Source organism: Atheta coriaria, unplaced genomic scaffold (assembly GCF_025399875.1).
Source record: "Atheta coriaria isolate IRGN ID8LTWV9N9 unplaced genomic scaffold, Caltech_Dcor_3.1 hic_scaffold_1_pilon, whole genome shotgun sequence".
Taxonomy (NCBI): domain Eukaryota; kingdom Metazoa; phylum Arthropoda; class Insecta; order Coleoptera; family Staphylinidae; genus Dalotia; species Dalotia coriaria.
In genome coordinates, this window is record NW_027045443.1 from 3488927 (window position 1) to 3501834 (window position 12908).

At 40.0% G+C, this 12908-nt stretch overlaps 3 protein-coding genes across 4 annotated transcripts; 2 read left to right on the forward strand and 1 right to left on the reverse strand.

The window, feature by feature from the left end:
• The first annotated feature begins 31 nt into the window (after nucleotides 1–31).
• Nucleotides 32–7034, forward strand: Atg1 (serine/threonine-protein kinase unc-51-like protein Atg1). 2 transcript variants are annotated; one of them, XM_065303969.1, is made up of 8 exons: nucleotides 32–442; nucleotides 517–693; nucleotides 3666–3702; nucleotides 3883–4604; nucleotides 4668–5511; nucleotides 5572–5708; nucleotides 5766–5901; nucleotides 5979–7034. In XM_065303969.1, exons 1-8 carry the CDS (start codon nucleotides 353–355, stop codon nucleotides 6050–6052), a joined length of 2217 nt encoding a protein of 738 aa, XP_065160041.1. In that variant the 5' UTR covers nucleotides 32–352; the 3' UTR covers nucleotides 6053–7034. The 2 variants fall into 2 exon arrangements, with proteins under 2 accessions (XP_065160041.1, XP_065159992.1); XM_065303920.1 differs by having other exon boundaries at nucleotides 3883–5511.
• Nucleotides 793–2942, reverse strand: LOC135793201 (uncharacterized). The gene is made up of 4 exons (XM_065304089.1): nucleotides 2754–2942; nucleotides 2326–2692; nucleotides 1547–2207; nucleotides 793–1340 (listed from the first exon to the last, which is right to left on the reverse strand). Exons 1-4 carry the CDS (start codon nucleotides 2795–2797, stop codon nucleotides 937–939), a joined length of 1476 nt encoding a protein of 491 aa, XP_065160161.1. The 5' UTR covers nucleotides 2798–2942; the 3' UTR covers nucleotides 793–936.
• Nucleotides 7035–10751: 3717 nt separating the features above from the next.
• Nucleotides 10752–12403, forward strand: LOC135801297 (uncharacterized). Its single transcript, XM_065314764.1, has 2 exons — nucleotides 10752–11006; nucleotides 11117–12403. The coding sequence occupies exons 1-2, from the start codon at nucleotides 10873–10875 to the stop codon at nucleotides 12309–12311; spliced, it is 1329 nt and encodes a 442-aa protein (XP_065170836.1). The 5' UTR covers nucleotides 10752–10872; the 3' UTR covers nucleotides 12312–12403.
• Nucleotides 12404–12908: the final 505 nt, after the last annotated feature.

Sequence of the window (12908 nt, forward strand, 5' to 3'; positions counted from 1 at the left end):
AGCGAATGCAGCGCCCTCCACAGCATGTCTACCCAAAATAAACAAGTGAACAGCTGAACGACGACATTACGCATCACGCAGTCGAATCAATATTTCGAACGTTCCGAACGCGCAGCAGTGCTAATAATAACGGAGTCAGCGCAACTTGTTTTTGACAAAAGACGTACGTCAACTAGGTGTAGGTGAAGACAGTGCACGACAATTAATCAACCAAATCGTCGCGTTCTTGCTTTTGTTCCGTCGCACGCTGACTGCGATGTTAGGCGCGTTTCTGCCGCGCCTGCTGCGATGAGCTAATATACAAGGGAGCATCAACAAAACGTCTCTCGTGTCTCACAGGACCGCCGCCAGCATGGAGACCATCGGCGATTACGAGTACAACAGCAAAGACCTCATTGGACATGGGGCATTTGCTGTTGTCTTCAAGGGCAGGCACAAGAAGGTAAGTGTAACGCACACTTCCTGCTGAACTCCGATTGCTTTCATTCTCAACGAAAAAATCGCCACACTTTTTAGGAACCTGGCCTTACTGTTGCCATCAAGAGCATTACCAAGAAGAGTCTTGCAAAGTCCCAAAATCTGCTTGGCAAGGAGATCAAAATCCTGAAAGAATTGACTGAGTTGCATCATGATAATGTTGTGGCTCTCTTGGACTGTAAAGAGTCAACCAACAATGTGTTTCTAGTCATGGAGGTAAGTGTCTTCTTTAAAATAATCAGAGCATGAATAAAAGTATCACATTCAAAGTTTAAAGTTATAGAAAGTCAGTGGCACACAAAAGAAATTCATTGGTTAGATATGGTTAGATGTATATTGAAGTGTGCAGTTTATAAATATAGTACAAAATTATTCAGAAACACTAAATGCTACAAATATTAAGTATCTATACGTGAATGAAGATTTGGACGAGTTTTCTAAGTAGATTTATAAATGCGATTACTTTACATCGTTCAAGTTAGTGTTTGATACGATGACGGTGGAGAGACGACTCGGGTCGTCGATGTCCGGCAAGGTATCCGGATTGTTGAGAATCTCCTTGGTAGTCATCTCAGTACGCGGCTGTGGATTATCCTCTTTGCCATCCACCACAACCACATCCGGCACTTTTTCATCGCTTGATTTTGCTCCATTGGTAGCGTTAGATATAAGAGGTAGGCGTTCCGGAAAGATTTCCTTCATTTCTTTACCCTCGTCGGGTGTATCGGAAGTATTGGTTCCAGCATAGCGTTGACGGTCTTTGTAGACTTTCATCAAACCGAATACTGAACCCATCGCCACTGCACCGATCACGAGCACGAGAATTACGCTTTTTCCAGTTGATGTTGATGCTTCAGATGTTTCTGAAACACACATAATGGTAATTTCGATTAAGAATACCTATTTAATGATTACATTTCATGCATGATTCATATTTTCAGTGGTATTAATTTCTAATCAGTGAATTATTGTCATGCATGATGGGTTTTGTAAAACCTTCAATATTGTCTTTTGTGTGTGTGACTCAGTTACATGAGTAAGATAGAATAGCGATTAGCGATTAACTCACTGTTTTCTCCAATTACAGCGTCGGTAATGTTGATTTGCGGCGGAGTGTCAACCAAAATTTCTTTAACAACTGTCTTTTGCATGGGTTGCTTCGGTTGAATTTGAAGCTTTTCTTTGCTTTCGTTCAACATTGACTCGTGATCATCATGATTTTCGTGTTGATGTTCATCGTGATTTTCAGTTTGATGTTCACCGCTAATTTCCTCTTGATGTTCCTCATGACGTAGTACCACTTCTGATGATGTTGTAGGTTTTTTATCTGTGGTATCTTCAACAATGCTGCTCTCTGGGTTGGGTATCAAAGTGTCAGTGAGTAGCATTGTGTCAACAGATTTTTCGTTTTCTTCAATCATTCCACTGCCTTCATCTTCTCCCATAGGTTCGTCCGCTACCATCATTTGCATTTCCATATGTGTGTCAGGTAAAATCATCTCGTCCAACATAACGTCACTCGAGAGTTTCTCCCTGGTTGGGGAAATATTTGTGAATTTTGGATGTTTGCGTCGCACGTCTTTACAGTCAAACGTCATATCATCATCGATAATCTCCACTTTCATGTCGACTTGTTTGCAGACATACTCCAACTCATCTTTTGATATCTTTGAAATGATGAAGAGCTTCGGGGGCGCTTCGAGATTTTCAAAAATGCCGCATTTTTCGAACTGCAAAGTTTTAATTATTTACTATCTAGCTAACTACATATCAAACAAGGCATATCTTATCATTGGGGACTTATCATTCAGTAACTAACGAACTTATTTAAAGAGTGTATTTTCTTACCGCGATGGGATTGCCGCGTAGATCCAACACCTCTAAGTTTTTCAGCCCACTTAGTGCATTCCTTGAAATCACTTCCACGTTGCAGTTGGACATATTAAGCACGTTCAACGGCATCTCGACTCCGGGGCCATTCTCGGGCAGAACTAGGTCTACGTTCCCAGATAGATCCAATGTTGTCAGATTCGGGGCTGTCTCAATTCGACTCCAGTCGAGTTGTGTGATTGCGTTATTCGAAAAATCCGCGTTCTCTACCGCGTGTGACCACGTTAGGTCCAAGGTTTCCTTTAGACCACGCGCTGACATATTGAGGTACTTTTCGTCGCCGTCCACCTCGCCCTCGGTAATCAATTGCACATCCTGCCCTAATCTGTGTGACAGATTGCACAATCCTATAATATTACGTGTCTTGTATTTAATGATAAACTTACGCATATTGTAGGGTGCATATAAATATCAGCAACTTTCCAAACATTTTCGTATTTGCTGGCTACCGCGCTTGTTGTCTACACTTTTTACGATGCTTTATTACTTTATCGGTGTGAATTCAAATTGCTCTTAGATCATAACTACTTCTCGACCGGTGATTACTAAGTGCGTGCATTTGTACATTGCGAGTATTAGGAGAGTGTATGATACGAATATTTACCTTTTATCATATTACATGATAACCATTATCTGTTTACTTAGACATATAAAAGCGATGTAGTGAGTGTAGCAAACTGGATTATATTTTAATATATAGCACGTTTAGCAGTCAAACCCGATGACTTGAATTTCACATAAATGAGAAAATCTTTCTCCGTCGTTTTCGTAATATTTTGATTGATGCATTCGTTTGGCATATCAATGACTCAGTACATTTTAATGATTGAAAATATATTCTTCTTACTTGCCGCCACAGAACGTTATCTATGTTTGATTAGGCTTATATCAAAATAATAATATTTGTGCGGAAAATACATGCCAGCTAAAGTTTTGGTAGAATTGGAGTTTTTGGAATAAATTGCATTTCAGAATAAGTTTTATGACATCATAATTCAAGGGATTTTATAATTGACTCATCACTTAATCCACTTATTGATAAAATCTGGGGGATATTTTTTTAGTTTAATTAAGTTTTTGATGCAATTGTTGCACCCAGTATGAAAAATCGATTAATATTTGAAACTCAATGCCACTGAGTGCCTAGAACTTTCGATGAATGTACATATGATTAGGTTTCATCAACTATAATTTCTAAATGTTTATTAAACCGCCACATTCCAAAGTCATGTTATGCTATTTATGCTATATATTACTAGGTTGTACTGCATACTATTTTTTTCTGTTACTGTTCACAGTATTGCAATGGAGGAGATCTGGCCGATTATCTTGGAGGTGAGTATTTACTCAATGCTTGAGACTTCGTTTTTATTCGTTGAGCAACGAATTTATCGCGTTGGTTAGTAAGTTAGTATTTACTCTGTAACGGAAGTTAGCGAATATTTCATTTGGTATTTGCATATGTTATCAATTCCGATATGGTAAATGATTATAAGCTCTCATATTTGATTTCAGCAAAGGGCACTCTCAGCGAAGACACAATTCGGTATTTTATAGTACAATTAGCGGATGCAATGAAAGCTTTATACACGAAAGGCATTGTCCATCGTGATCTTAAACCCCAGAACATTCTACTGTCGCATGCGCCGACAAAGGTGCATCCCCAGCCCTCGGAAATTCGGTTGAAAATAGCCGACTTTGGGTTTGCGCGCTTTCTGCAGGAAGGCGTAATGGCGGCAACGCTTTGTGGTAGTCCAATGTATATGGCCCCCGAGGTGATCATGTCTATGCAATATGACGCTAAGGCTGACCTCTGGAGTGTTGGCACGATAGTGTTCCAATGCCTTACAGGGAAAGCGCCTTTCCAAGCGAATACTCCGCAGGCGTTGAAGCAGTTTTATGAGAAAAATGCTAACCTGGCACCAAAGATCCCACCTGGTACCAGTCCGGACCTGAGCGAGCTACTTATTGGCTTGCTCAAGCGCAACTCAGTCGACCGCATAAACTTCGAAACTTTCTTTAACCACAAGTTCTTGCAGCGGCGTGAGATAGCTCAGTTGGCGACTGCTGCTGACCCGTTGCCCATGGTGTACGAGTCCCCGCCTAATGTATACAAGCTCCCATCGCGCATCACTCCTTTGAAGGTGGGAACTCCACCGAAGCCGGTCACTCCAGAGTCGCCAAAGGCTGCTCCTCGAGCACATCTCAGTTCAAGTCCGGATGATGATTTTGTCCTGGTACCGTCAAATTTACCAACCTCTGACAATGAGACCATTAATGAACGTTATCGTCTCGTGCAGGCAGCACAGGCGCGCCTTTCTCCCCAGGTTGCAACTGCAGGCGCGGTTGTTCCAAGTTCTACAGCGGCGGCAAGTCCACCGCGTCCATCTCATCTCCCTATCTCAGAACCTATCCCAGTTCCAACTCAGCGACATGTCTACGAACGCATCAATAGTCAATGTGACCGATCCATGGAGAAATCCGACGAACTCTCTGCGGTTGCTTCACTTGCTAAACCCGCAAGTGTCCCACGCTCTGCTCCTATCAACATGAAGCGCTCTGAGGCCCGTGCGCCTCGCGATATTGACATTAGTTCCCTTTCGCCTCCAAGCGTGCAATTTGTGATTGGCACACCTCCGGGTGGCGGCAGACGTAGGACTTCCTCTAGCAGCTCCCTTTCGGACACTCAGCCGGTACCACCGCAGATGTGGCAAGTGTCTCCTGTCTCGAAGACGTTACCGAAGACATCGATACCATTCAGCACCCGCGCAGTTACGCTGCCAGAGCTTGCTGACGTGAATAACTTTCCGAATTTGTTTACCGATAACAATCAGTTAACGTTTATCGCACCTGATCTGAATGAGGAGACGTTGTTGGAGAAAGAGCACAACGAGACCTTGGCGAAGATTAATTTCGTGCTGGCGTTGAGCAATTGTGTGCTAGAGTTGGCTGCTAACAGATCCACACCACTAAGCGCATTGGTAGATGCTTCCTCACCGGTGCAACCGCAAACAGAGATGGGACGGCGTGCTGAACAGTTAGTTCTCTTGGTGCGTGCCCTACAGTTAATGAGTTCTGGGTTATCTTTGGCTACACAGCAATTAAAGAGTGGCCAGTTACGACCAAGCACGACTGTGAAAGCTGGTAAGTTTTGTTATTCTGTATTCTTCCTCTTAATAACGCAAAGTTTTTCTTCTTTTACAGTCATCGCCACTTTGAATAGCAAGTTTAGATCTACTCTAGCGGAGTGCAAGCAGTTAAACAGCACCGGTTTGCTCGGAAAGGTAGGGTCCGCCAACGTGACTGCAGATAATATCCTCTATAATCATGCAATTCAAATGGTAAGCAATTTGACTTGTATTGGTGGAAACATTGACTAAACATATGTTGAATTGTAGTGTCAAACGGCCGCCCTAGATGAGTTGTTTGGAAATCCTGAAGAATGCTTCCAGCGGTATCAGACGGCACAGATTTTGTTGCATAGCCTATCACAACAGGTCCACAACCAGCAGGATAAGGCCCTTCTTATAAAATGTAAGTGTATATTGTATTAAACTGAAGCAAATTTGTTTGTTCTTTACTTTATACCCAACTATTTATTTATATTTTAGACAAAGAAGCAGTGGAGAAGAGGCTCTACGTCTTGCAGAAACAAGGATACATTATCCAAACAGATCTCAGTTAAAGTTTATATCTGGAAACAGTAAAATATTGATGATTGTGTAAGATTGTAAAATACATTGTAATCTAATAGGCGACTGGCCAAAATAACCGGAAATTCATGAAATGAAATGGGAATTAACCAGGGAGACAAATAGTAACAAAGTAATTGGTGTCCAAACTGTAACACAACTTAATATTCACTTAAGATTAAAGACAAGAATCCATTACGATGTAATCATCTTAATCATGTCTAGGATTTAATTCGACTCAATAATCGCTATTATTAAATTAAGCGCAAAGATTTTTATTTCTATGACACAAACAAACACAATACAAACAATGTGATTATGACTTGAAATGTGTCTTCTCCAAAACAATCATTTAATTCGAGATATGAACGAAAGTCCAGATGAATAACTTGGTTATTAGTTTGTTGACCACATTGTCTGTTAATACTACATCGGAGGATGAATCTAGTTGTAAAATGTGCGCGCTAGCTATTACAAATAAATACCTTTCTTCCAACCATGAAATCATGCATGCAACTACACAATATTCAATTTATTGATATTTAGGCGACGAGTTTTACTAATTATGATTACGTACCAACTTTATTATAAGTGTTACTAACCGATGATTGCCGGTTAATAGCGTTTTGCCTTTACGTTGAATTTATTGTGTAATATCAGCGTTTGTAACAATTAACTTAGGTGAAGAGTGGTTGCAAGGCTTGAGCCTGGCCTAAACAATTGCAGACTTTGATTTTCAACTGATGATGAATGTTTTGAATGTAGCGAGAACACAAAAGGAATGTATGCGGGTAAAGCTAAGCGGAAAGAAATTTGCGCAGCCGTTTTTCTTTCCTTTTATATAATAATAGTTGAATTATCCTTAGAAGAAGGTTGAATGAATTTCATTTTCTGTTGTATTTACGGTACGATTATACATACTGCATAATATTGTGTAGAGATGATAATAACCAAATATAGTTGTTTTACAATCAAGATTTATTTATTTTTAATATAATTTTTTATCATTATTCTTATTGTTAATGTTTGATATGCTGGAGAAAACTTTTTAACTTAAATTTGAACATATATAGATCGATATGTAGATTCGATTTATTGCAGACGGCCGATGTCGCAATGATGCAGGTTTTATTTAATCACAAACAAAGAGTGGGTTGCTGTCGGACGCCGGCCGGTAATAGCTTGTGAACTACAATAATAAATTTGTACAAAGTATTCTTCATCAACCCCAGATGCGCATTTTTCCATCGTCAGGATTTCGGCTTGAAGGACAGTGGGATGTCTTCCCAGCGAGTAAAACTCCTGACATAACAAAGGATGCCCACGCCGATTCCTTTACCCCGGGTCACCTTGGGCGCATTCGCATACCATGCATGAGTTTTGTCCAACTTCCCAATTCGGTACGCACAGTTTCGGCGGTCTTCAATAACCGCTTCAAAGATTGTGTCAAATTCTAATTTGGCAGATAATGGTAGATTTGGTATTTCCTGCCAATATGGCTGCGGATTTTCATATGTCCCAGCATAGGCGTTATGCACCTTAGTTTGAACGCATATATCAGACCTTCTTTTCTGATTTGCTTGTGCAATGGAAGTAGGTCTAGCATGACCTCCATCGCTGCACTTGGGGTTGCTTTAAAACATGTCTTGGGTTTTCTTTTCCTTGGTTTTATTTTACGAGATCAATGAACCACAGGTGATAATGGGTTTGATTATACCTGTATAAGACCACAGAACCATCTTTGGCTATAGTCCCCATGTTTTACCAAATAGCTTGCGGCATGTCCAAAATGCCCATGTTGCTTTTTTGATAGTCTTGTTTAGATGCGGGTTCTATGTTAATTTCGTATCAAGGGTTACTTCTTGCGCCATCGCAATAGTTTGTTCGTAGCGTCAATTGAATCGGCGCAGGTGGCTAACACCTCCTGCGTCGTGGAAACCAACACAGTTGGTGTTTTCGGCTCCGCCTCCGCCTTTGCCTCCGAATCCTTGAGAGGGACCCACTCGTAGAAAGGTACCCCCTCAATTCCGGCAACTGGAATTTAATTTATTGCTGATGTCCTTCCAACACTGGTTCAAATAGTTCGGCGGCATGGTTGGTTTAATTGTGCCACTCCTAAACGCACTATCACTCTCCATCATGGACAGATTTACTTCATAGTGTGCGGCCTAAGCGTTGATTGAACGCTTACGTTTACTAATAAATATAGAATAAAGTGTTTATAAAATATAGAGTGAAGTTAAATAAATATATTAAATAGATTTGACCCTTTCTGTTAAATTCTGCGCTGCAGCGCGATTGACTTTGAGCAAAGAGCGCTCAGAATACTACTTAAGGCCGAGCCGTAACTTCGACGAACGAAGCGCCTCTCAGCTTCGCTTCGTACGTTCCTTACGTGGTGAACACAGAACAGCACCATAAGGGATTAAAATCACCTTCAACTCTTTCCATTTCATTGTAAGAGTGGCGTAACAGCTGTGTGGTACGGTTGCTTCTTACTCAATAGGTCCGCGGTTCAAATCCCGTCCGAAATACACCTCTGCACGCCCCGTCAATCATCTATGCATCTATGCATCTATGAAAAATTTTGAAATTTGGATCGAAATTATGATTTTAAAACTGTTCTGTGTTCTGTAATCCGGGCACTAAACGTATACTTTAGGGCAATCACCACATGATAATAAATATCACACCGGAATCTGTTTTGGGATCTACTTTGTCTTTACAATTTTTAATTAGTTTACCTATGGAATTATATCTTCGCTTTGCTTACCGTGACTCTTGAAAGGAGCCAATGTGGATTTTCTGCTTCTTGAATGTCCAGTATAGGGCGCTGGACGCCAGTCTTGAATGGTGGCGGTTACATTATTGGCACCTCAACACAATGCCGGATGACGGTTTTTAGCTTGTCCGCCGGATTTCTTCGGCGATTTTTCACCTTTAGGTTTCCAAGAAACGTCCCTTACCGCTGGTTCATCCGGCTCCTTCATGGAGATGGCACCAACCCCTGTCCAGATGTCGCAAGCGTGCTGGGCTGTGGGTCAAGCCCTTGCCCTTTCCCCAGCTCCCTTAACGTGATTTGGTCGGAGCCGTAATTGACTTTGAAGCCGACAGAGAAATCTCTTGGCAAGGTACCACGGTTTGCTGACGGAGCACTTTCCACGAGAAGATGTTTAGCTCATTTTGGGCCCCGACTAAAGCAAAGATAATAATTTTGTTATGCGGCATTTCAGCCGCTCCAACTACTCTCACGTGTGCTCCATCCATGATTTGAGTTGGGCTGCTAAGCCCTTCACCCAATCTGCTGCCTCCCTGTTTGCACAGGTAAAACCCAGCCTTCCTGGCCCTTGATGAACCTGCAAAAAACGGATTTTATTGGACCCCTTCCCATTGTAACTGTCGCGTCTAGGATGGTTTCTTGAACAGCCTTTACCTAGCCCTCGTCCATTAGGATACCGGGGAATCCTCTTTAAGAAGGTAAAAGCAAGAGATGCGTAAAGCCTGTGCGACGTCATTTAGGCACATTCTAGGATCGCAAGATAACAATAAAAAGATAAGATTAAATTTGAAATCTAGGTACATATATAGTTAGCAGCCTCAATTATTGATGAAATTATTTTACTTACCGAATAATCGAACACGGTAAATAGAAGATACATTTTTAGATACTGAAATCAAGAAGAAACAAAATATTAGATACATGTATACCATTTCATACCATGTTGCAATGTATTTGAGATCAGTCAGGATCCAATTTTTGTTATTATAGTAGATATAATATTTATATTAATGATAATATTTACCAGGTAACACATTGATCCATGATCATCAGGTTATATCAAAAATGCTTTGCAGAAGCAGCGAACTGGCGTGCACAAATTATCACTGGCCGTCGCCAGACGGCAACGAATTCGCAATTTAGAATTGTGACGATTACGCACCCGATAAATAACTAATACTAGACCGAGCACGTCTATTATCACTAATTCCCGTCATTCGGTAAGGCAATTTACCGAACTTATCAAAGAATAACAATAGTCGAAGGTCAGAAATGTGCCGGTCGTTATCGTACCGATGAAACAAAACAAAATTTGCTCGCAGGAATATTTTTAGTTAAACATGCATCGTTGCGCCATCTGCGCATTCTTCATGGAATCTCAAGAATACACAAATAATATTATGTTTACTGACCAATAACCAGTACTGAAAAGAAACAATGCGATATACCTAAAAGAACCGGAAAGGAAATAATATGTTCTAATCTATAAAAACAAAGCAACAAAACAATATTAGGAAACTAGCGAAAACACATTTTACAAGTAGCACTCGTTGTTCGGCTCCCGAAGACAATAGTTTAATTTATACACGGCAGAACTAACGTGGATTACACTCGACCAGTTTATTAGCAACTGAAATATCCCGGTAACCGCGTTTCTAAACATTTGCAATATGATTTGAAATAGCACTGCGATGTAAGTACACGAGGTATTTATTACTAATTGTATTTAGTAGATTTAGTTTGTTATTTATTTCTGCAATATAAGATATATTATATATAATATTCAACGGGCAAATTGCTAAAGGTTCATGTTTAATTAATAATAAAAGTTTTGTTATGCTTTAGAGTATTCGAATTATTTGTTTTGATAATTTGAAAAATTGGCAACATTGCTTTGCAACCGCCAGGTCGCGCATGCTCTAGAATGCCATAAGCGCCGGGTATTGCAGTGTATAATAATTTATCAAATTTAACCGTTACGAAAGTGGTTTAAAGTGAGTTTGTTATTCTAGTGCCCGAGGTACATATAATACCATGGATTCGTCTATAGAGGATTCGTTCGTGGATGACGAACTTTTCGTAGGGCCCGCAACTACAGAGTACACAAAAAAATTGTTACTTTCCAAGCCCGACCTATCAGGCATCTCTCGAAGAAAGACGTTTTCAGGGTAATATCATCAAGTTATTGTATTGCATATATTCATTCATTCATTATTAATGCATGTTAATAATTATCTTTGTTCTTTTATAATTATTACATTAGAGAATGATATTTCAGAAAGCCAACCCCAGCTGATGACTTAACAGATGAGTATTTGACCCCTGACAGCACCATCTCCACATCAAATGCTAATTTTCTAGATAAAATGAGAGCTATGCTTGATGAACCATCTTCATCAAATACTTCTTACCGGACGGCATATGACAGAACTGTAAATGATGATTCAGTAGTGAATCGCCGAAGTTCTTTACCAAAAATATCCGATGCAACTTTAATTAATGAAATGGAAACATTATCACTGTTGACTGTTCATAAACAATTAGATGATATTGTGATATCTGATAATGAAATTGATGATGACTTCCTCAGATATCAGGGAACACAAATTAAATATGAAAACATCTCAGCAGTTGATATTGAACCAGAGGATGATGATACAAATAACACTTCAGAATATAAAGAAAATCAGAATCAAGATGATGGCATTGAAAGTGCATACTCTCTAGAATCTAGTTATGATTCTTATAAAGATAAAAATGATTACCAGGAATATGAAAGAAGTTATAATGTGCCTGATATTAGCATTGCATCAACTCCCAACACTTCTCAATGTTCCATGAAACCTACGAATTTAATTGACATCAGTTGTTCAACAAATTCAAGTTGCGACTCATTTAAAGAACCTAAGGTGATCCCATCAGCAATTCCACGTAAACGAGGATTGTTAAAAGCACCGCATGCACCAGTGAGGGAAGTACTCAAAGTGAAAAATACATACGGCACACCAACCAATCAAGGATTCCGAAAGCCTACACCCACGAAATCAGCGGATAAATTCAAGCATGTGCAAAGCCCTGTCAGGTTCTACATCAAGCACTCAGCGACGGCGCCGATTTGCAGGAATGTCCATACAACTAAGCTCCCTACCATCTTACCAGAGTATTTCTTTGAGGACGTGCCAGATCTCAGTAATCGATGGGAGTTTACCATCCCTGAAATTATTTATAAGCCGTCCGCGGTGCAGTATCAATCGAGGGAGAAGGAAATTCATCTCCCGCAGAACATTAAAGCGCTCATGCCGACCGTCGCCGATATGTACATGACAAAGCATGAGACTCGCATCAAGGGCATCGAGGAATCGCAGGAGAGCATTAGGAGGAAATTAGATGAAGACATGGACCTCACTATGATGCCTGCATCTTCCACTGCAGAGCAGGACATTTCAATAATCCAAGTCAAACCCTATTTTTAATTGATACATCATGAGCAACAATGTTTTTTTTTATTTATACATATTTTTATTCAGAACAATTAAATTTTCATTCATGTAGTCTTTAATGTGAATTGAGCGTTGTCATTTATATTAGTTAGTATCTAGTATGCCAACACTGAGAATTTTAAAAAACTCCTTCAGCAGTGAAACAATGTTACTTTACTCTTGTGCTTCTTTAAATTGCAACCCATCAGTATAGGCTTTCAACTTATGTCTCTTACTTTTAAGAGTTATTAGTTTTCGTACGTAATTCATCTTTATCTTTACGGTGCTTCGTAAAGCAATAAAGAGCCTAGTTTTCGCGGATTGTCAGCAAACTGATCCTATGCTACTTGGTATTAATGTCATTAGTTAAAAAAAGGCAAGCCGAAAATACATGATATCAATAATACATATAACCACATCAAATATTGTTAAACATGAGTCCCGATTGCTCAGAACGCAACACCAACGCGTTCTTGATTTTTTGTCATAGATTTACCTTCAACCTTCGTTGAGCGCCACCTTGTGTAATCGAAGATTGTGCGTAGAATGTATGTATGGATACTTTTGTAATATTGTTAGTAGTAATCTTTA